Source organism: Pagrus pagrus (assembly GCF_965226575.1).
Source record: "Pagrus pagrus genome assembly, chromosome: 6".
Classification (NCBI taxonomy): Eukaryota; Metazoa; Chordata; class Actinopteri; order Spariformes; family Sparidae; genus Pagrus; species Pagrus pagrus.
Window position 1 is genome coordinate 33,601,302 of NC_140190.1, and position 22,123 is coordinate 33,623,424.

Sequence of the window (22,123 nt, forward strand, 5' to 3'; positions counted from 1 at the left end):
TGAACGCTTATTAGACCGTCGTCTACATAGAAATTCCTTTGTATGAAGCATATGGCATCATTGCTGAACTGACCTTGCCCTTGTGCTGCCAGATGTTTTAGGCCAAAGTTGGCACAGCCAGGAGATGAGGCCGCTCCAAACAAGTGCACCTTCATCCTGTAGATGGATGGTGTGGTTTCCAAGTTGCCATTCTCCCACCATAGAAACCTCAAATAATCCTGATCCTCCCTTTTCACGTGAAACTGGTGGAACATTCTTTCCACATCGCACATGACTGCAATGGAACCTTTTCGGAAGCGGCATAGGACACCCACCAATGTATTCGTTAAGTCAGGACCAGTGAGCAGATGGTCGTTGAGGGATGTCTCTTGGTACTTGGCAGAACAGTCAAATACTACACGCATTTTGCCTGGTTTCTGTGGATGATAAATTCCATGATGTGGAATGTACCAAGCTGGACTATTTTCAATTTCATCCTCAGGGACCTTCTCAGCATCACCACGTGAAATGATGTCATCCATGAACTTGACATAGTCTTTGTAGTATCTCTGGTCTTTCTTTAGTTTCCTTTCAAGACAGTTTAGACGGTGTATTGCACACGTCTTGTTGTTCGGTAATTTCGGTCTTTCCTCTTTAAACGGTAATGGCATTTCGTAGTGTCCATTATCATTTTCTGTAATGCTCTCTCTTAACTTGGAAAGAAACTTCAAATCCTCTTGAGAGACAGGATCATTTTCTTCAGCTCTTTCAGAGAAGTCGGATTCCAGGACATTTATGATGTCTGAGGGAATAATTTCTTTTACTTTGGTTCGGCTCACATAGTGTACTTCAGTTTTGAGATTGACCGACTGCTCAACTCCTGGAGTGACTTGTCTCACTACTATGCGATGGCTGATCCCGATTGTGTCTCCATAGTCTAGATAGGGATTGCTGTGGCCCACAATGCTCCATCCAAGTTCTGTGCGCTGTGCATAAGGCTGATTTTCTTTGCCAGACACGACTTCTCTTGGAAGTAAAGCTTGTGAGCAGTTGTAACCAATGAGTAAACCTACTTCACAGTCCTGTAAAGGTGCGATTTCTCCTTGAAGGTGCTCTAGATGAGACCAAGCCTTTGCAGTTTCATTGGTTGGGATGTGAGTTCTGTTGGCTGGTATAAAGTCCCGTGTATAGACTGGTGGTAAGAAGATCTTCTTATCTGTGTAAAAGCCTCTGACTTGTAGGTTGTCTACTCTTTGGGAGCTTACTAATGTGGTTCTTGAAGTCATAGTAGAGAGTCTGAGCTTGACTTGTTGTTTGTTTACTCCTAAGACTTCAGATACTTCACTTAGAACGAAGGTTGTGTCACTTTGAGAATCCAAAAGTGCGTACACAAGAAGTTCTTGTGCTGGCTGAGATGTGGATGAAAGCCAAACAGGAATTATTGCTGCTGTTTGTGTGTTAGCTTCCTCCAGTATCACTCTGTTTGAAGTAGCAGCTGTGGTTTCTTCATGTTGAATGGACTGAGGTCTTTCTTGGTACTTTTCTTCACTTGTACTTGGCTTCTCTTGACTTTGAGTTTGCTTGACTTGTGGTGGGTTTTGTTCTTCTCTAGGTCGCACTGCATGCAAGCAAGTAGGATGCCGCTTATGACACACATCACAGGTACTTCTACTGTTGCAATTCTTTTTTTTCAGCATCAGCCTGCTTCAGTGACTGCAATGATGTGACAGGATTACAAGCGATTTTTGCTTCTCTTGTCAGAAATTTTACAAATTGGCTGAAGGAGGGGAACTGGTTACCTTTTTCTTGAACCTCAATAACTTCCCGGTTCCATCTCGCCAGTCTGGTAACTTTGACAACATTTTCCTGTTTTCATTACAGTCATTCAAGATTTCCAAGGCTTTGATGTGGACCATGGCAGCTTCGCAACTGCGGAGAAAATCCACAAACTCTCTGAGCTCAAAATTGTCCTTAGATCCCATCTTAGGCCATGCTTGAAGCTTGTCTCTGTATGATTTTGCAATCATGAATGGATTTCCATATCTCTCTTCTAAAATCTCCCATGCAGCAACATAGGCAGATTCAGTACCGAGTAGGAATTAACCATCAAGTGCCTTTTTAGCTTGCCCACTTACATATCTACGCAGGTAGTATATCTTCTCTTTGTCTTGAATGTTTTTCTGGTCTATTAGTGTTTCAAAGGAGAGTTTCCAGTCGTTGTATGTCAATGGATCCCCACTGAAGACTGACGGCTCTGGAACTGGAATCCTGTTTGCACTTAAAGCACCTGCCAGCACCTTAACAAGTTCTGCTGTATTGTCATTTGAGGAGGTGGTTGCAGCCTGGGGTACGAAAGGTACATACAGCTGTTGAGGACTGGTTGGAACAGAAGCTCTGTTATCCTCTACCCTCTCTTGTTTTACAGTGTCTTTCTGCTCTTCTACAGCCTTCACCTGATCATACACCTGTATTCTTGCTTGTGCTGCATTGAGACTTTTCATTGCCTCTAACTGCAATATCTTTCTCCTCTTTTCTTCCAGGGTTCTTTGTAGAGCTGCATGCTCTTCTTCCCGTTTAGCTTTAATTCTAGCTTCTTCTTCTTCTCGCTCTAAACGACACTTGATGGCTGCTGCCTCTTCATCTGCTATCTTTCTTTTAGCTTCCACTTCTAAGCGCTGTATTTCCAGTTGTTCCCTTTCTTGCTCTTGTAGCACTTTCAGAACAGCTTGGCTTGCAGCAGCTTCAGCAGCAGCTTCTTGGCGCTTTACAGAAGATCGGCTTGAATGCTCTGAGATACCTCTCAAGATAGAAAGGACAGAACCTGATTTACTGATGCTTGCATCGAAGAGAGAGCCTGCTTCTGGCCACTCTTGCTCTTGTTCTGGAATCTTTCCACCCAGCCGACTTGAGACTCTGGACTCAATGAACTTTGAAATCTCTACACACCGATCCACTCTTCGACGTATGTCCTGATCTGGAAGTGAGACTTCACGTAGTTCATCATAAATACGCTGGACATCTGCAGAAAGCCCTACGACGTCACCAACAATATCTTGAAGCAGATTGTCAGATAAAGGCTCTGGTGATTGCGATAATGTCTGCTTAGCATATTTGACCTGTGCTCTCCACTTGTCATATATGTAGTTAAACCTTTGTTGAAGCCCTTTAATTTTTCCTGCTTGCACTTCTTTACCCTTTTCTGTAAGAGTTTTAATTCTCTCACTTCGCCTGGGTCGATAAGCCTCCTCTTGGTGGCCTTCAGCATCAATTACTTTTCCATCTTCAGGTTGGTCTTGGGAATTTGCATCGCTGCTAAGACTGCCCACTACCTGAATTGTAGACTCTTTCGGCTCTGACATTTTCAAGCTCTACTTGAATTTGCAAAACAATAATAATTAGGTTGTTTACAAATAGAAATTAACGTAGTAAACAAACCTTCACATCAACTTTAAACACTTACTTAAATACAAATGTCAATATCCATTTCTCAATAGAGTGATTAAACCTTAACTATTACCACTGAAATACATTCAATATATGCAAATCACATAAAGCACTCACAAAAATAGTGTTCACTTACGAGATAACAAACATGTACAAACCTCTCTTCTTAAATAACTTTTAACTTATTAGTGTCCAAGCCTTTTTATACTTTGTCTTGAAACTTCACACTTTAACCGCCTGGGTCTTACTTCTTTAATGCTGTGTTTGGCTCATCTGAGTCTGCTTGAATAACTGCTCCATGCACTGCAGGCATGCTGAAGGGAGACAGTCCTTTGATCTTGCCACGTTGTTAATTGATGCTCACTCCTGCTGATGGACAGGTCGAGTTTTCACTGTAATTCCCTCGAAGCAGGCAAACACAAGTGGCTTTCTTTCAACGGGTTTATTTGTCTTCTTCTCTCACCAAACATCAAATCCACCGTGAAAACTACAGACAAATACACACAAAGTATAAACACAAAGTTAGCAACAATAAAAGCATTAACAGTAGGCTATGTGGAAAACTGCTTATCAGAGGAAAACCAAAGACAAAAGAAACATAAGTTACCTCGTTGGCTGCGTGCTGCAAATAAGGGAATTATCTTGGAGGGTCCTTTTAACATTTTACAACCACTTAATGTTGTTACTTAAAGCATGTTACTTAACAGGACAGATGCTCATCCTTCTCCACTAGCTTCTCACTCTTCCTCTTCACCGAACAGCGCAACTTGATTTCAAAATAAAAGTAGCAGTTTCACAATAAAAGCTCTTTCTTAAAACAATATTACAAACAACTGTTACAAGCAGCTTGACTATTGTTTGCAAGGTTGGCGATTTGAGCCCTGCCTTCTCCAGTCCATCAAATTCAAGTGTGCAAATTCAGAAAACTGTGTGTAAACTTTAATAATTTGCATGGATGAATTGCTCCATTACACCGTGTGGACATCATATTTGGCTCTGCTTTGTGGCTACCTAAAATATATGCACTTCTGATGATCTTCATCAATAGTTAAAGTAAAGTAAGTACTTAAAGTAAAGAGTAAAGATGGATTGACATAAGATTACTGGCACCCATCTAACTGGCAACACAATACATGTGCTCAGCCTGTTGGCCCCTTGGCAGATAGGAGTGGTCTGAGACAGACTGTTGAATGATAATTAACAGTTAAACTAGCAGTGTTAAAGAGCTTTTTGTTTTTGTCTGACTGTCTTGTATGTCTCTGCTCTCTAACAGCCCTGCCCAGTCCTCCCACCTCCCTCATTGTGACAGAAACCACGGCTACCAGTGTCACCCTAACCTGGGACTCTGGCAACCCAGAACCAGTGTCCTACTATATCATCCAGTATCGTCCCAAACTGTCTGACAATGGCTTCCAGGAAGTAGACGGCGTTGCAACAAACCGATACAGCATCGGCGGCCTCAGCCCTTTCTCAGAATATGAATTTCGTGTCATGGTTATCAACAGTGTTGGCCGAGGGCCTCCCAGTGGTATTGTGGACACCCGTACAAGCGAGCAAGCACCCTCATCGCCTCCTCTTCACGTCCAGGCACGCATGTTGAGCTCCAGCACAATGCTGGTGCAGTGGGAACCACCGGAGGAGCCCAACGGCCAAATCCAGGGCTACCGGGTGTACTACAGCTCGGAGCATGATGCCCCTCTCAGCACTTGGCAGAAGCACAACACAGACAACAGCCAGCTCACCACCATTTCAGGCCTCACCACAGATATCACCTATAGCCTGAGGGTGCTGGGCTTCACATCTGTTGGAGATGGGCCTCCCTCTGATGTTCTGCAGATCAAAACCCAGCAAGGAGGTGAGAACATGTTCAAGGTGTAACTGCATGAGAAAGCTGCAGAGTGAGTTTGTTGCTGGATGGTTTTGTGGCGAGTAATCCTTATGAAGGTATATTTGGTGCAAAAGTCCTGAGCAGTTAGAATTTTTTTGTGTCCCACAAATACAACTCAACAGTTACACCTTCTCAAATTCTTCATTACAAGTGCACAAATCCTCTGTCACAAATCCCCAATTAAGAAATTCCTGCTCTCACACGTTTTGCTCCAATTGTTGCAGCAAAAATGGTGCAAAACACATGTGCACACCTGTATCAAAGAATGTGAAGATGTGGACAAAATTTGAACATCTGTAACTCAGTATGTGAGTTTGTGTAATGAGAGTTGCACACCTGTAGAATTCTTTCTCACAAATATACAATTTTTTCTTGGATATTTTTTCAGCACACACATAAATCAGTAACTACAACAGCTTGAATCTGCTGCTGCAGGTCACAAATGCCGTTTTCCTCTTTCAAATCACAAGTCCCCCGCGTTCCCTAACCCTAACCACCTCCTCTTCCCTAACCCTAACCTCTTCCCCTTCCCTAACCCTAACCACCTCCTCTTCCCTAACCCTAACCTCTTCCCCTTCCCAAAAAGTGTGGGAACATAGGGCTGTGGGAACATAGGCATGACCCCGTTGGGGCAAAAGTGATTTGTCTACCTGCAAACGCGATTTGTATCTGTAGAGAATGGGGCGGGCTTTGTTCGGGGATCAGAGAACCCCAATTGGCCAGTTCTTCTTCTTCTTTGAGTCGTAATGGTGGTAGGCAAAGTTGCTTATACGCCATTGCCGCCACCTATTGGACTGGAGCGTGGAGCCGACCGTGGCATCTTAACAGCAAGAGTTGCTGTCACGTCTTGAAAAGACCGCCTTGACTCAGCGGAGGAGTTGGCGTCTGATTTTTAAGCAGGACTCTATAGTGCGAGCATTTCACTCGCATTTGCCCCTAAAAAATGTATGTGCGAACCGGGTATAATGATTTTGGCGCACAGTGTGCGAGCAAAGGTCACAAGTTACCATTACAACCACAAGTTACCAGCCCTTTTCACACAGAGACGCCGCATTATCGCCGCAGCGGCGGTTCGCCAATTCTCCGCCGTTGTTTGTTCACACAGAGCCGAGCAGCTCCGGCGTAAAAGACGAACCAGAGTATAATAATAATAATAATAATAATAACAATATAATAATTCACACAGAAAGCCGGCGCTGCGGCTCCAAAAGAGGCGTGATGGTACATGTCATGATGATGACGTATGTGTTTTTTTCAAGGTGTTTCCCGGTGTCCTCCTGTTTGTCTAAACATGTACCTGCTGACTGTTTATAATCACATGGATGCTGTTATAATGTGTTGTGGTTGAGATCCTGACCCACCAAACATCCTGGAAAGTGACAAAGTTACGTTTTTCTCTAAATTACATAATTACATAATCACCATCAGTCAACAGGACGGTGTCTGACTATCTCACTCGCGGGGAGGGAGGCTGTTGTGTGGGGGGAAAGTTCACTGAGTCTCGGTCGGGAGGACTGACCGTCGTGGTGATTTTTTTCACCGGGACAAACAGTTGGTGAATTAAAGTTTTTTGATGGGGACAGACGCTGTTTTTCGGCCGGAAATGTGACAAAGAATCGGTCGGACAGAGGCTTTTCCTCATTTAAGTTGCCAAAAAGACGACCAGTTAGCCTACTACGTTACAGTTGTTTGGTCATGTGACGTTGCTTTGTGGGACATTTCTCTTTATTTTGTTGAGTGATGGACCTGTTTAGTTATCAGACAGTGAACACCAAAACCATTGTTTTGCAAATACTGCAGGGGCCAGAAGCTGAAAAAAATTGTTTTGTGTTGCCTGAAATGAAAAAAGAAAAAAAATTTAATCAAACACTGTAAATCAAAATGTTGTTTGTGCTGCCTATTTAAGTAGATAAATACATATTTTTTGTGCTCCCATATATGGAGCACATGTGCTTATTGGGTAAAATGTCATCGTAGAGCCCTGTTAGGTACGTATGTTTTCTGACATCACCACCGTTATACGTTTGTGAATCGTTTTATTATGCACTCCAGTCAGCTACGTTGGTGAAACATGTTTAGTTAGGTTAGCTCCCCTTGCTTCCCAAAAACGTAATGTAGCTAGCTAACAAATTATAATGTTAGCTATGTTATCTTTTCTTGCTATCTAGTTGTCTGTCGCTGTACCCTCATATTCAATTACGTGCATTGATTCTGTTTTGCCTTCTAGAAAAATGTCAGATCAGACTGGGTCTTCCCAGGTGAGTGTCATATCATGAGTATTATGAAATTAATGGCGTTTCCTAAATAATTATAAAACAATAAGGTGAAGGCTAGTATGTGTAGGCAGTGGTGAAAGAAATATTATGATTTACTTAAATAGAAGTATCTAAAGAATTGTTTGGGTTCTTTGAATTGTGGTTGTATGAGGTACTTATACACAGTCAGTGTATTACATACAGTAGACTGTGGTACAGAGTTGCAGACCGCCCGCTATTCCAACATCCCGCTATTCCGACATGTCTCTATTTAGACATGCCGCTATTCCGACATGTCTCCGACAATGACAAAAAACAATGTCAAAATAGTGGGACGCTTGAAAAATAACTTTAATGCTGCTATTCCGACAATTAAAGGTCACTGTCTAAATAGCGGCATGTCGGAATAGCAGCATGTAACCGTGGATGGCAGCAAAATGTATTTTTAACACAAAAAAAGGTGACTTAGTGACATAGCTAACGTTATAATTTGTTAGCTAGCTACGTTACGTTTCGGGAAGCAAGGGGAGCTAACCTAACTAAGCATGTTTCACCAACGTAGCTGACTGGAGTGCATAATAAAACGATACACAAACGTATAATGGTGGTGATATCAGAAAACATACGTACCTTAAACATCAGACGCCAACTCCTCCGCTGACTCAAGGCGGTCTATTCAAGACGTGACAGCAGCTCTGGCTGATGGCTAGGCGGGATGCTTTGCTGTTAAGATGCTATGGCTTCACATTCTTTGATACAGGTGTGCACATGTGTTTTGCACCATTTTTGCTGCAACAATTGGAGCAAAAGGTGTGAGAGCAGGAATTTCTTAATTTGTGATTTGTAACAGAGGATTTGTAACTCGTCTGTTATCAACATCCGGGGTCAAACTAGCAGTAGCAGCTACAGGTAAACAAGCCGGGCTGTCGCGGGTGCGCGCAGCTCAGAGATGACATCTTCCAGGTCAGAGGTAGTAGGTCAACCTACAGACCCCAGATGTTGACAACAGACCTTTAAGTAAAAACAGCAATTCCACAATATAAAGATACTCACTTACATGTACATATTAGCACCTTAAAAAGTTGTGGCAATCAGTTGCTAATTTACACATCCAGCGGACACAGAGTAACATTATCATGTATTTGACATATTTCTGTCCACATTATGAATTTAAGCTTTCTTCACTCCCTAGTCCGCATTAAGCTGTGTCCCAGTTCAATACCGCACACTAATTGTGAGTAGGAATTGAGTGATTATATATTCACACTAGAAAAACAAACTGTAGTCTCCAAGCAATCAGTATGAACACTTAAAACACTCGCTTTCTGACTGTGAAAGAAAATCACATCATCATATTTATTGATAATCAAAGGCACAGTCCATGTAAACAGATAGGGCAGCCAGGAGCCACACTGCAGCAGCAACACTATGTATGTGAACACACACGCAAGTGAGCAGCAGCAGCTCTGCAGCTGCCACACACTACACAAGCATCCAGTGTTGCCAGCCTGTTATGCTGATTCCCAATTAGCCACAGCTCTGGTCTCAGCCTCCAAATAAACTACTTACCTCCTGGACCCCCAACCAGCAATACTGTTTAAGGATATTTGGCCATCATTGGGGCCTACAATGCTGAATATTGTAAATGTATAACTTATGAACAATGCTGTCACCGCTAGCTTCCAGACTGTGTGTTGTGAGCTGTGGTTAAGCCTCTACTTAAGAAACCCCAACTTGATCTAGGGTCTCTAAATAACTATAGAGCGGTATCCAACCTTCCCTTCTTCTCTCAAGTTTTAGAAAGAGTTGTGTCTCAGCAACTTTCAGCACCTAATTAATTGTAATCTTTTTGAAGCTTTCAGAGCATGTCATTGCACTTAAACTGCACTTACTAAATTGGTAAATTACATTCTTGTCACGTTACACAGCATAGATCCCAAACGCAAGAACACAGGCAGTTGGGTCAAGAAGAAAAGGTGAGCTTTAATAATAGCTGATAACCAAAGTCAGTGACCAGGAGGCAGGGGCAAAGAGCAGAGCAAATCCAAGGGGCGACCAGGAGGTCGGGCCGAGGGGCAGAGCTAGTCAGGCAGAGGCCCACATGAGTTCGGGCGGAAGGCCGACGGTGAAGATAGACGCTCCCTCGAGGCTGAGCAGGAGGCTGGCAGTGAAGGTCGAAGCCCTTACTGTGGTCAGCCTAAGGCACACCTGTGCAATAATCATGCATCAGCATCTTGATATGCCACACCTGTGAGGTGGGATGGATTATCTCGGCAAAGGAGAAGTGCTCAATAACACAGATTTAGACAGATTTGTGAACAATATTTGTGGGAAATGGTCTTTTGTGTATATAGAAAATGTTTTAGATCTTTGAGTTCAGCTGAGCGCTCTTACACTATGCAGCTGAGCCTTCTAAGCTCAGTGAATGATATATAGGCATTCTACACTCTACACTGTGCACTCTGCATTCAGGATACATGGTTTTTCACGTGCACACGGACTATACACACGTATACACTGATTAACTAATAGGACACAGGTGAACATAGAAAAAGGGTGGGAAATCACACAGGGAGGAAATGAAACGCAAACATGACGCATGAGGGCAGAACTTCAAAATAAAACAGGAAATAACAAAACCACAAACTCAAACTATAACAATTCTACTTACCATGGACTCATGGACTCAAACTCCACCCCATTGCTTCTGTTACTGGATCCCAGTACAGCATTTCATACCAAAGGCCATGACATACTAGACTGACTCGAAAGTCAGTTTGGCATCTCTGCCTGGCTCTCACTTGGCTAAAGTCATAAGAAAGAAAATAATGCATTTCTTATAACAGTATTACAGTACCTGGATATTTACTGATGTGAAGTAAGCAGTTCCCCAGGACACTGTACTTGGCCCTTTACTCTTCACTTTACATATTTCACCTCCTGGCCAAGTCATTCGCAGTTATGGAATACATTTTCCCACTTTTACGGACGATACTCAGCTGTATGCACCCATGAGAGCAGATGACCATTCTCAGATTAAATATTTAGAGAACTGCTTGTCCGCGGTGAAAAAATGGATGTTGGATAATTTCCTGCTCCTCAATTCAGATAAAATTGCGATATTAGTCATTGGCCCCACGCTCGACAGAAAAAACATTTTGATCAGGTATGTCTCAAAGTTCAACTGTCAAGAATCTTGGTGTAATATTTGATTCTACCTTTCTTTCGACATTTCAGCACATTAAAGAAATTGCCAAGATTGCATTATACCACCTACGCTACAGCTCAAATTAGGTCTTCCTGTTAATGGCTGATGCAGAGATCCTAATGTATGCCTTTGTTTCATCTAGACTGGAGTCAGTCAGGAACACTCTCCTCATAGGATTTACCATTTATTGGAACAAATGGAAATACAGTTAAGCTCGGATGCCCCCTGAATTGACCCGCAGCATGCTAAGCCAAAACAGGGAGGCATTGGTGATGCAATGCAGAAGACCCTGGGGTATACAAGAGTGAGCTCTAACCAAGACAATAAATGTAGTTTTAATTTTTTTTTTATGCATCAACTAACGCTAACACTGCATGAAAAGTAGGATTTTCGTCAGTATGTGGCACTGTAAATTGAAGTGGAAGTTCAGGTTTAGAGTGACGAGCGGAGGAAGACAACAGATGCAGGTTGTCTACTGTAAAGTGAAAACACAAACTTTTTAGTTAATATCTACACCAGTTTGAGTGAAAGTGTTCAACCAGGACTCTTATAAAAACATTATTGGTGATAGAGTTCTGTCTGTTTGAGTGGACTACTCGGCACAAGACGACAGAGAGGAGTTTAAGTTAGCTTCTGACCTAGCGGCTAGCAGTGCTTTTGCATGGACTTTGCTAACAAGCTAGCGACAAGCTAACCTGATGAGTAAAGCCTGTGTGGAGCAGTGAGACCGACGGCAAACACAAAGACCCCGACGGGGCCGGATAGCGCTGCGTGAGTTTCTCTTCAGCCCGGACAGCGCTACGAACCGGAGCAAGGGTAAGATTTAAAGAATATGCTTTCATTCTGCTGTATAAGGAAACAGATACGTTAATAGATACTGATCTTAACTGTTCATTTTGTTTTCACAGACTGACCTCGTCTCATAACGAGGCCGTGACCTCCTGTTTGCTCGGAGCTATGTCCGCAAGTCCAGATTTACATGACGCTGATAGTGACGCCATTGTGTGTAAGTAACTTTTACTGTTTTGTTCCTGTTCCTTCCTTGTTTAATTTTACTGTGACTTACGTTTTTTGTTAATGCCACTCTCCTTTTCAAGTTCCTTTTCCAGCTGCCTGTAAGACAGTAAGACCGAGCTCTGTGCCTCGCTGCAGTCGAGATTAGAGGCAATTCCCAAGTACAGGGCAACGTGAACGCACCACAGACGTCTGCAAAATGGACCAGATTCGGACAGAATGCTGCCAGTTACCTACAGCTCCGAGGCGGCAGACTGCACTGTTTCACTTCCACTCCATTTGCACTGTTTACTGTAGCTACTGTTAATTTGTAATGTATGTCTTGTATTTTGTATGCTACTGGACACTTGTAAAGTATCTATCTATCTATCTATCTATCTATCTAGACACTTCACGGTGCTGTAGGATAGTCCTTCTCCTGAGCTTCCCGCTTATTGTGTGGGCAGAATTGTACATAGTTGTGTGTTTGTGTTTCTGCTAATAAAGCTCTGTCTTTGAAACTTTCCTTTCCTCGATAAATTCATTCATGTCCTTGATGGTAATAATAGTGTAGTCTATAGCATATCATATGATTGAATGAATGAATAAATAAATATAAATATATATATATATACATATATATATATATATGTAGGGGTGGGGTTTACATTTATAATGACCCAGGGTGACCAATAGTGACAGATCTGCCAACCCATCACGAGCGATTTTTCATGTTTAAAAGTAGTGGTTTCATCCAATACTGAGTGAGGAAATTCAAGTCAGGCCACACATTCTCTGGCCAGGCGTGGTTTCGCTGCTATTCATATGCTAATTAGAGCCGTTTGCAACTCCGCGAGCTCCATATACATCACGGTTCGTTTCCGACAATTTTCGGCACAGATGAACGCCACGTTCACAGCCTGTAAATTGACATTAACTGCTGAAAATTAGGGAGATTTCCAGGCGTTTACGGGGCCGAAAATCCCACTTTTCATGCAGTGTAAGCTTCATTTCAGTCAGGGAAATCTCGTCAAAGGATGAACCATTTATCGCTACAAATGGAAATACAGTTATGCCTGGTGCTGACGGCGCCGCTCTCAGGATGCTTCCTGAATTGACCCAGCAGCATGCTAAGCCAAATAGGGAGCGCAATGCAGAAGACCCCCAAAACAACAGAGCCCCAACACCAAGCGAAGAATAACCATGCTAATCATCAGCCACACTATGGTAAAACATCTATGTGTAGAAGCAAGCCCACTGCAGACCTCTCAAGCATTATCTGAATAAAGATGCAAACATGTATCATGTTAAAGGTCATTCTGTAAAAGGTAATTTCAAAATTATATGGAATATCAATGTGTAGCAGCAAGCCTGCTGCAGACATCAGAACATATTATTTTTATAAAAGTTGCAAGAATGCATCCTGTAAGAGGTAAGTGTACAATTATATATTATATCAATGTGTACCAGCAAGCCTGTCAATGTCCAAATCTCTCAGTGTCAGAGATAATCTTATGTACACTGGGAACAATGTAACATTCGTATTCTGCAGAAGACCGGCAACCCATTGTTTTCAGCGTGGACACCGGGACCAAGGGAGCTGCAGAGGTTGCTGTAGTAATGCGGATGGAGTGGGAAGTCTAAAGCTGAGGAGGGTGTTCACATAGCTTGCATAGGAGTAAGAGGCGGGTTGTGAACCAAGACCTTGGCATTACCTTTCCTTTGTCTGTCATAAAAAGGGTTTGTGCTTTGTTGCACCAGGGTGTCTTTGCAGGTACTGAGTAATGGAGGATAGGGGACAGATAGCGGTGTCTGTTTTTGAATGTTTGATGTGAATAGAATACATGTGAGCATCTGCAGTGATCTCAGAAATGGTAAGATCATGCATGGGATTGAAAGAGTCTAAAGGGTCGGATATACTACTCCGACTACGTAATCCGACTCCGTAACCACGGAGACCCCTCGAGCCTTCGCAGTTCACCGTCGTGGTGCCGGATACGCAATGCAATTTCCCCCCCCGATACAAGCGTCCTTGTATGTCTTTAAGGAGGTTACATAAAGGTTCTCGTATTTTCTAATTTCTTCGGCTAGGCGTTCTTCGATCGGATTCATTCTCATCTTGATTGCGAACCGGTCAAACTCTTTTGAAAGTAATTCCGGAAATGATGTTTTTAGAGGACCAATCACAGCCCTTGCCGTCTCCGTTTCCCCTCAACGGAGTGACGGACACTTAAAAAATCTTTCATGCGCCCGGAGGGTACGGAGAGGGTCTCCGACAGGCTCTCCAGCGACGGAGAGGGCTCTCCGTGTCCGTGTACAGCACTTTATGCAGTAGTATAAATTAGGCTCAAGTTTGCTGTGAATTCTCTGCACCTGAGGAACCCATAAAAAGCAGTAAAGAACACAGCTTCCAGTAATGACTCTGCATATGACCCAAAACACCCCTGCCTAAGGTGAGACACCAGTTTGTGGACTAAAGATAATGAGCAGGGAAGCAGGGCAGGGCCCATCATCATTTCTTGGTTGCTCTTTTTCCAGACCATTAAAGAGGAGGCGAATAGAGGGGTTCCTAAGCAGGTCTTCATACTGAAGGATCTGCATAACCTAAATTATACTAAATACCTCCTACGAGTGCTTTGAAGAAAGAAGGTTACATTGGACAACCATGGACAATTATAGCATAAATCACAGGGATATTAACAGGCAAGACAAATATAGTGAAGGCTGTACAGAAGGAAGTAAAATAAGACCTTGCAGAGTCATACATTTTTATAGTAGTCTTTGCCAGTCTGAGTTTTTGCAGGACTGGACAACAAGACAGTTTGAAAGAAGGCTGAGCAACGCAGGCCTTGAGGGCTGCAGAGGATTCTGAATTAATATTTAACTGATATTTAAATTGGGGCAAGCAGTCAGCAGTTTTATTATCCAGGCCAGGTGGGTGCACTGTGTGAAGAGAAATATTGCCCATGACACATTACCAACAAATCTATTAATAAAGGGGATCGAAGACAACCTTTGATATTAACAGCTGACTAATTATCACAAAGAAATATGATTTGCTTCCTAGACCATAGGTTGCCCCACAGAAATACACAAAAAATGTAGTAGACTGTAAATCTGAGGGGAGAGAGAGCAATTCTTTAGGCCAGACATCAGCAAACCACTGATCTTTGTAGATCCCCCAAAGCCAATAGAGGGAGATGCATCAGGTGACTGATGTGTCTGCATGATCGTTGTAGAAAAAATATATGCCAGTCCTGTCCACACAGCAGTGACCATAATCTACATCCTTCATCTAAAGGGACTAGAGCATGGAGTTTATTCACTGTTTTATAGAGGTCTAACAATCTGTATATAAATTACCTGCCTAGAGGAATGATTGTCATTGCAAGTTAGGTTGTCCTAATAAAGACAGCGAAACACGTTTGGTAATAGACACTGCGTCGAGAGTGCTTTTCATGGCTTCTTGAATACGAAGCAGCTTCTCAAGAGGCAGTGATGCTTGCATAAGGTCGCTGTCTAATATGATGCCTAAGAATTCAATCACTTTTCAGAGTGTTTTTTTTTCTGCAAAGAGAGGAACACCCAGATAGTTAAAAATGTCTTTCAGCGAGGTAATGCATCCATATGGTTGGGACTGAGGATAATCTATCACTAAGAAATCGTCCAGCATGTAAAAAACAAATGGCAATTTGCAGTTATTCAACAGTATCCAACAGAGTGCTTCTGAAAATGCAGGGGCTACTACGACAGCTGAAGGTTAGTCTGACACAAAAATACCCTTTTTACGCCATTTTGACGAAAAGGTGCTACTGCGGCATGACCTTGATGGCGGCCATTATGTAAGCCTTCCCAAGCCATGTGCCTTGATGAATTGCTGTCAACGGTTGTGTAGAACAGGGAAAACAGGTTATACTTGGAGCGCTATCATTGTAAGGGACTGACAAGTCTATAATTGGACACTTTTTTTTTCCTGAATATTTCAGGGTTTTTTTAACCAAACCAGTAATTAGATGTTTAACAAAACAATGATTTGGATGCTTTTTCAGGGCCTTGCCAAGCTCTGAGATGTTCACAGGTGTAGATGGTTTTTTCACTTCTTTTTCACAAGACGAGAGACGCAGGGACACACAGATCTGGGGTGGCCTTCTCCACAAAAACTTTGGTCCTCCATTCCACAAGGTGAGGAGACTGTCCTGGCAGAGCTAGATCAACAATGGACCAGTCCAACCTTTGGTAAATAAATGTAATGTACAATGCCAGAAAGATTTGTCATACTTGTAATAGAGAGTGCCTATGTATTACATTGCCAAATCAGATATCATGGCTAAATATGTGTCCAGTTCAAATCTACGATCTGGATAAACTTCCCATATGATGAGTCTGTGGACACCAAAGGCAACATTAAACTCAGCCATGGTCAGATTTTTTGACATTCTGGGATCGCTTTCTTAAAAACAAAACATCTGTCAGTTACGTCTGCTGAGCACAGCAGTAAAGTCATTACCTGCAAGGATTTGATTCTTCAGATGAGGAGAGACAGCAGCGGCAGGTGGGAAGAATGGCACGCTATTTGTATGATTGTGTAACGTCGATTGGGTGCGCCCCAAGTACTACGACTGCCTGGGATGTGGAAGCACCATGGGCAGCAGCAGCAGTAGATGGCCCTGGAGTTGAAAATGGTGGTGAGCAGTCGGCGTGGTTTTCCTGGACTTGGAGACAGACATCCATTTCGCTAAGGAAGGACTGACTGTAGATCAGAGCAGCGGGGACCAGGTCCTTATTTTGTTGGTTCTATCTATCCATCTATTTCATCTTCTTCAGTTCTAACTAAGTGGAGGGGAGTTGCAGGCTTTTACACTCTGTGTGGGAGTGTCCTTACAGAGTCTTTAAAGGAATAGTTCACTTTAAAATGAAATTCAGTCATTATCGACTGACCCACATGCTGATGAGAAGTCCGGTGTAGTTTCTTATTCCTCAAAGTGCAGCTGGAGACCCGCAGTGCTTCCGTCCGGCAGGAGTAATCCATATAACGAGTGTAACCAGTATGTCTGAACAGTCATTGTAAAACCTAATTGATCAGAATAGGTATATCAGTATTAGAATAATTACTCCCTCTGTTATTCTCGTCCATTGGTGCACCCTAGTGGTGTAATTGAGAGAGGGAAGTAAGACCGCATATTGAAGTGTTTTTTTCTTCAAGAGAGAGAGAGAAAGAGAGACCGACACAATCACAAGGCAGTGCCAGCAGGCAGCTCCCATGTAAGAAATTAGATAAGACGATAAATTGATAGAGTAGAAACTAACTAAGAGAATTAAGAGGACATTCTTGGAAGCTCGAGAGAAGAGTGATACAACAGCTAAGGAGCTGCCGACCCGTTCAAACGGCGTGTTTTTTTGTGTATCCCGGCGAGTTAGCTTCTAGCTTAGCCGATAATTAGCACTCTGGCTCTTGCTAACCTCGACAATTGCTGTTTATTTTATGTTAAAAAAACCAGTCGGGATAAGCTCGTAACCTGATTAAGATATTAATGGTGTGATTTTATGTGTGATTTCATGGATACTGTGCACCTAAAAAAGAAAATGTGAAGTTGATGTCTTATTCAGCTAACTCAAGGGTGCACCACATGAATGCTACATATAGCTGATCCTTTTGTTGTTATGTTCCCGGTAAGCTTGTTCATTAAACCGGACAGACAAGGTTAAGTTCATATCTAAAATGTGTAAGTGAGATGTTGTTAAAATGTATGGTTGTTGAGATGTACGTTAGTTGTAATGATGGAGAAACACTAGTGAACTGTTGAAGTGGATAACTAAGTGATTGCTCTGCACGTTTTGTGCAGGCTGGTTTTTTTTGTTGAGACTATTCCACGGACAGAAGTGTGCTGCTCGAGTCGCCATCATCCTACTGCCTCCTGATCTTCACCCATCATCTCCACCTCCTCACCGTTTTTTGGATTCATCTTCATCATCTTCATTCCCCATTTCCATTACTCACCAGATTCCCCCTGCTTCATCCTTTCCATCAATCGGGACGGACAGTTTTCCCTACTAAGGGTGGTGGTAGGAACTCCATTGCACTCAAAAAGAGATTCATGAAAGGGTTTAACTCATCTAAAGACTGATTCAATATTGGAACACACTTTTTTATTTTATTGAGAGACTATTTAATTTTGAGACTTTTTGGTTAGTTGTTGTTGGTTGAATCACAGCATTTCATAACTGTGTGTGAAGTACACTGGGTTTGAACCATATAGCCTATTTAAATTTGTTGCACTATTGAATGAATAAATAAGCCATATTAGGTTTTTTCTGGAAAAAATTGATTTATAAAGAGCCAAAAATAATTATTTCGGTATCATTTTAATTTGGAATTGGCTACAGCTGTTGGTTTTGTGTTTCAAGCCCAAATGTGTGTATAATTTCAGTGTGTGTTGCCATAACTGAACGAACATATGCAAAGTTATTGTTCTACTGACAGGAAATAAGAAAAAAAAAATACATTACAGTTAAACATAAAAGTATTCGGTTGTTGGTGTGAATTATTATTTAGGGTGGGATTCAAATAATTAATTTTGTATATCACTGTTTCATCCTGCGCCAGTCTCCTCTTAGAACCTAGACAATTAGATCCACCCTTTAAACTTGGCTACCTGTGCCAAGTGGGTTACACGAGCATAAGTGGCGACCCAGGGGAAAAAGTCCATAAAACTACACAAAAACTTTGTAATATTCCTCCATACTGCTCGTCCGCTGCTATCCAAGTGTCCTGAATTGGCGACATCCAGAGTTTACTCGAAACAACGTCATTTAGTACATTTTTACAGCCTAAACAGGCACTATGCTATGTTTACACGGAGGCACGCTCCGCATTCACGCGTCTCCCTCGCAGCCGATTGCACTACGGAAGCCGCGCTGGACAAGATGAACGAGACTCGCGATAGATACACCCCGGCATTTACTTCCTGCTTTGAGCGACCGAGCGACACACAAACACAAGAGGGATCTGCTGCACTAGTGATTTGAAACTTTCACACTCACTCCTGCCCGAGGGTACCCCCGCGGGTCTCCAGCTGCACTTTGAGGAATAAGAAACTACACCGGACTTCTCATCAGGATGTGGGTGGGTCGATAATGACTGAATTTTGTTTTAGAGTGAACTATTCCTTTAAGGACATGTGTGAGCTCTGAGTTTCAGAGTCGTTAGGGCCACTTGTCGTTGACTTAACCGGCCTTCATGTGGGTTGCTAGGGCTAGGTGAGCTCAGGTGTGACTGGTTGTTAAGCTGTCTGGGGAGAGAACTCAGTACTGCATTGTAGGTGGGTGATAAGTAATGTTGTAGGCCACCTCCTCTGTTTGACATAGATGAATTCTTTTACTCCTCTTTCAAACCATCTGTCTTCTCTAGCCAAGATATTTACTTTGTTGTCCTCAAAGGAATTTTTTCTCCTTCAGAGCAGAGTCTTGACCTGAGGAGTTGGCCCTCCTGTGTTGTGCCATTCGTTTATGGAGAGGTTGTTTTGTCTCCCCAATGTACATATCTGTGCAGTCCTGGCTACACTGAACAGCATAAACTGCATTACTCTGCTTATGACTGGGTGTTTTGTCCTCAGGATGGTTTGTCTTTAGGATGGATTGAAAAAAACCAGGATATGATGTTTATTGAAGATTTATCCTGAGTTTCTCAGTTGTTCCTGTGATGTAATTTTCCAGATTTATGTATCAAATGCGGTAAAAAGAAAGGAACACTCTTTCATTGCATTTGGAAGTGCCCAAGGATTAAGGAGTTTTGGTCAGATGTGAGTCGTATAATTCAGGAGATACTTTTAATTCATATAGCAGTAGATCCTAGATTCTTCATTCTTGGTATCTAACCAAAGGGACATAAATTCAAACGTAGAGAACAGAGATTTATAGACTTGTGTCTTTTACATGCCAAAAGATCAATAGCATTAACTTGGAAAAGCCCCCATAGACCAAGTACTGGACAGTGGCTTAAGGAAATGTCAAGATGTTTACCTTTGGAAAAAATCGCATACACAATTAAAGATAAGCAAGAACAGTTTCAACACATTTGGGGCCCATTTATAAATTTCTTAGAGACAAGGACTTATCTAGTATGTTGGACATAGCAGGGGGAGTTTAGTCATTATTACCTCTGCAATTGGACTAATTCTTTACTGATACTTGCAAAACATCTTATGGTACATGATGTAGGTTTTTAGGAGTTGCCTCCATGGTGCAATCGTTTTTTGTTTCTTTTTCTTTTTTGTTCTTTTTTTGCTGTTGATATTGTTTAATCAAGCAGGCTATATTTTACCCTTTTTTATTAATATATTTACAATCCTGTCTATGTTTATTGTTTTTTTTTAAAAAATGGACTCTCACGGACATTCATACATATCTAATGTTCCTGCTATTTCTGATATGTTTGAAAATTCAATAAACAGATTGTTGAAAAAAAAAAAAAAAAGATGTTCCTGTGATGTAGGGAATGACGATGTTCAGTTTGAGTAGCCACAGGTTTTAAGTGCTCCCCTGATGTGCTTCTGTTCCTTCTCCTTCCCCTCTGTCTTAGTGGGCACGGTCTCAGCCCGATGGTTTAGGGTTCTGATGACCCCCAGCTTGTGCTCCAGTGGGTGATGAGAGTCGAACAGCAAGTATTGATCTGTGTGTGTAGGTTTTCTGTACACCTCAATGTTGAGGCTTCTGTCTTCTTCAATGTGTACTGCACAGTCCAAGAAGGGCAGACTGTCTCCTCTGACATCTTCCCGCATGAACTTGATGTTATTGTCCACAGCATTTATATGTGTAGGCTTCCACTTCCCTTGTTCGGATTTTGACCCAGGTGTCGTCCACATACCTGAACCAGTGGCTAGTGGCTCAAACTTCCTGTGACGGTAATTAAGGTTCTGCTCTCAACTTCTTCCATGTAGAGGTTGTACCACATATATTTATCTCATTTGTTTGTATCAGATATTTTGTCAATGAAATTAGTAAAGTCTGTGATTTTGTTCTGTTCTGCACATACAACATCTATTGCATGGCTGTCCATCCTGGGAGAGGGATCCCTCCCTCACTTCAATTGATGGTTTAAGGACAGAGGATGTCATTCATTGTCCGCATTGTAAAGCCCAGTGAGGCAATGTGATTTTGGTCTATGTAAACAAAATGTATTTGATTTGATGATTTGATGATGAGATGTATCAGATCGGTCTGATCCGCTGCAGTGTCCAGTCAATAACTGACATCTACCGCATGTCGGCTAGTAAAAAGTCTTCCGTGAAGGCTGTTGTTGTGTGTCCTTGCTGATTGCTCCTCAGAGACAACTCCTTGGTCCTCAATCCTTGCTCCTTAGAGCACATATAAGAGTTTTCGGACAATGTGCAAGATGGCGAGCCAAAACAACTGCTCAAGCATGGATAGAGGAGTGTGGAAATGTCAGATAGGAGAAACTGAATGTACCCTCTGTGGGAAGTCTCCCACTTCGCCTCCTGCTTGCCTTACTGTGTATTTCCACCATCAAATTAGCCCTGCAATGTCTCTGTCTGTGTTTGTGTCTTTTGTTCTCTTCATCTTTTTGTTTCTGCCTGCAGTTCCAGCTCAGCCATCTGGTTTTGAGGCCGAAGCAGAGCTAGACTCACGCATCATGCTGTCATGGCTTTGGCCTGTCCAGGACCCCATCATTAGCTTTGAACTGCTCTACTGGGAGGCCAACAATCCCACAGAAAAGGTAAGTACCACCTTAAGACCACTTCCCTTCCACAAGAATTTTCCTCTTATAGTGTGAACAATATATCTCTGTCTCAGGCAAGGGGCTCGAAGTGCTGCCCCCGGGCCGCTCTGCCCCCCCTTTCATCTTGATTCGGCTCATGAACTTATGCCAAAAATATGATGTCATGTGGCCTGTAATTTTAAAAAAAATGTGAATAATCATCTTTTAGTTATTTCACACCAGTTTAAAGTACACCACCACATGCAATTGAAATAGAAAAACAATTATGTAAAAAAAAAAAAAAAAAGCGTCTACAGAGAAAAAAGGGTCATTTTCGGCATTTGAAGACCGCGGATCAATTGTCAATATGTCAGGGAGTAGTTTTACACAGTTCTGTGGAGTAATGACCAAGAAGGAGCTGTTAAATGAAGATTTGCAGGCAACAGGCTGCACACCTCCAACTTCTCAGGCAGGTAATACTTTTCTCTTATGAATATTATCAGGCTACCTGTCATCACTGAGTTAAATCCGACATATTGCTGTATAGGCGCTTGTGATTTTCAATTTGACACAAAATTCTCTGCCATCGCCCAGCACTCCTAACTCTCTCCACGCTAAAAGCCAAATGTGACTCCTGTTAC

The 22,123-nt window shown here is 42.3% G+C and overlaps 1 protein-coding gene and 1 long non-coding RNA gene across 13 annotated transcripts in view; both read left to right on the forward strand.

Annotated features, from left to right (window-relative positions):
* Window positions 1-22,123, forward strand: part of ptprfa (protein tyrosine phosphatase receptor type Fa) — a 541,915-nt gene that overhangs the window by 219,080 nt on the left and 300,712 nt on the right. For all 12 annotated transcript variants that reach the window (XM_084354897.1, XM_084354905.1, XM_084354902.1 and 9 more), the window contains 2 exons: window positions 4,697-5,278; window positions 21,364-21,500. In XM_084354897.1, the coding sequence (XP_084211023.1) occupies window positions 4,697-5,278; window positions 21,364-21,500 (719 nt within the window). The remainder of the gene's footprint in view (window positions 1-4,696; window positions 5,279-21,363; window positions 21,501-22,123) is intronic.
* LOC311258562 lies at window positions 8,426-12,243 on the forward strand. The gene is made up of 3 exons (XR_014622755.1): window positions 8,426-11,590; window positions 11,683-11,780; window positions 11,872-12,243. It is a non-coding gene; the product is annotated as an uncharacterized lncRNA (long non-coding RNA).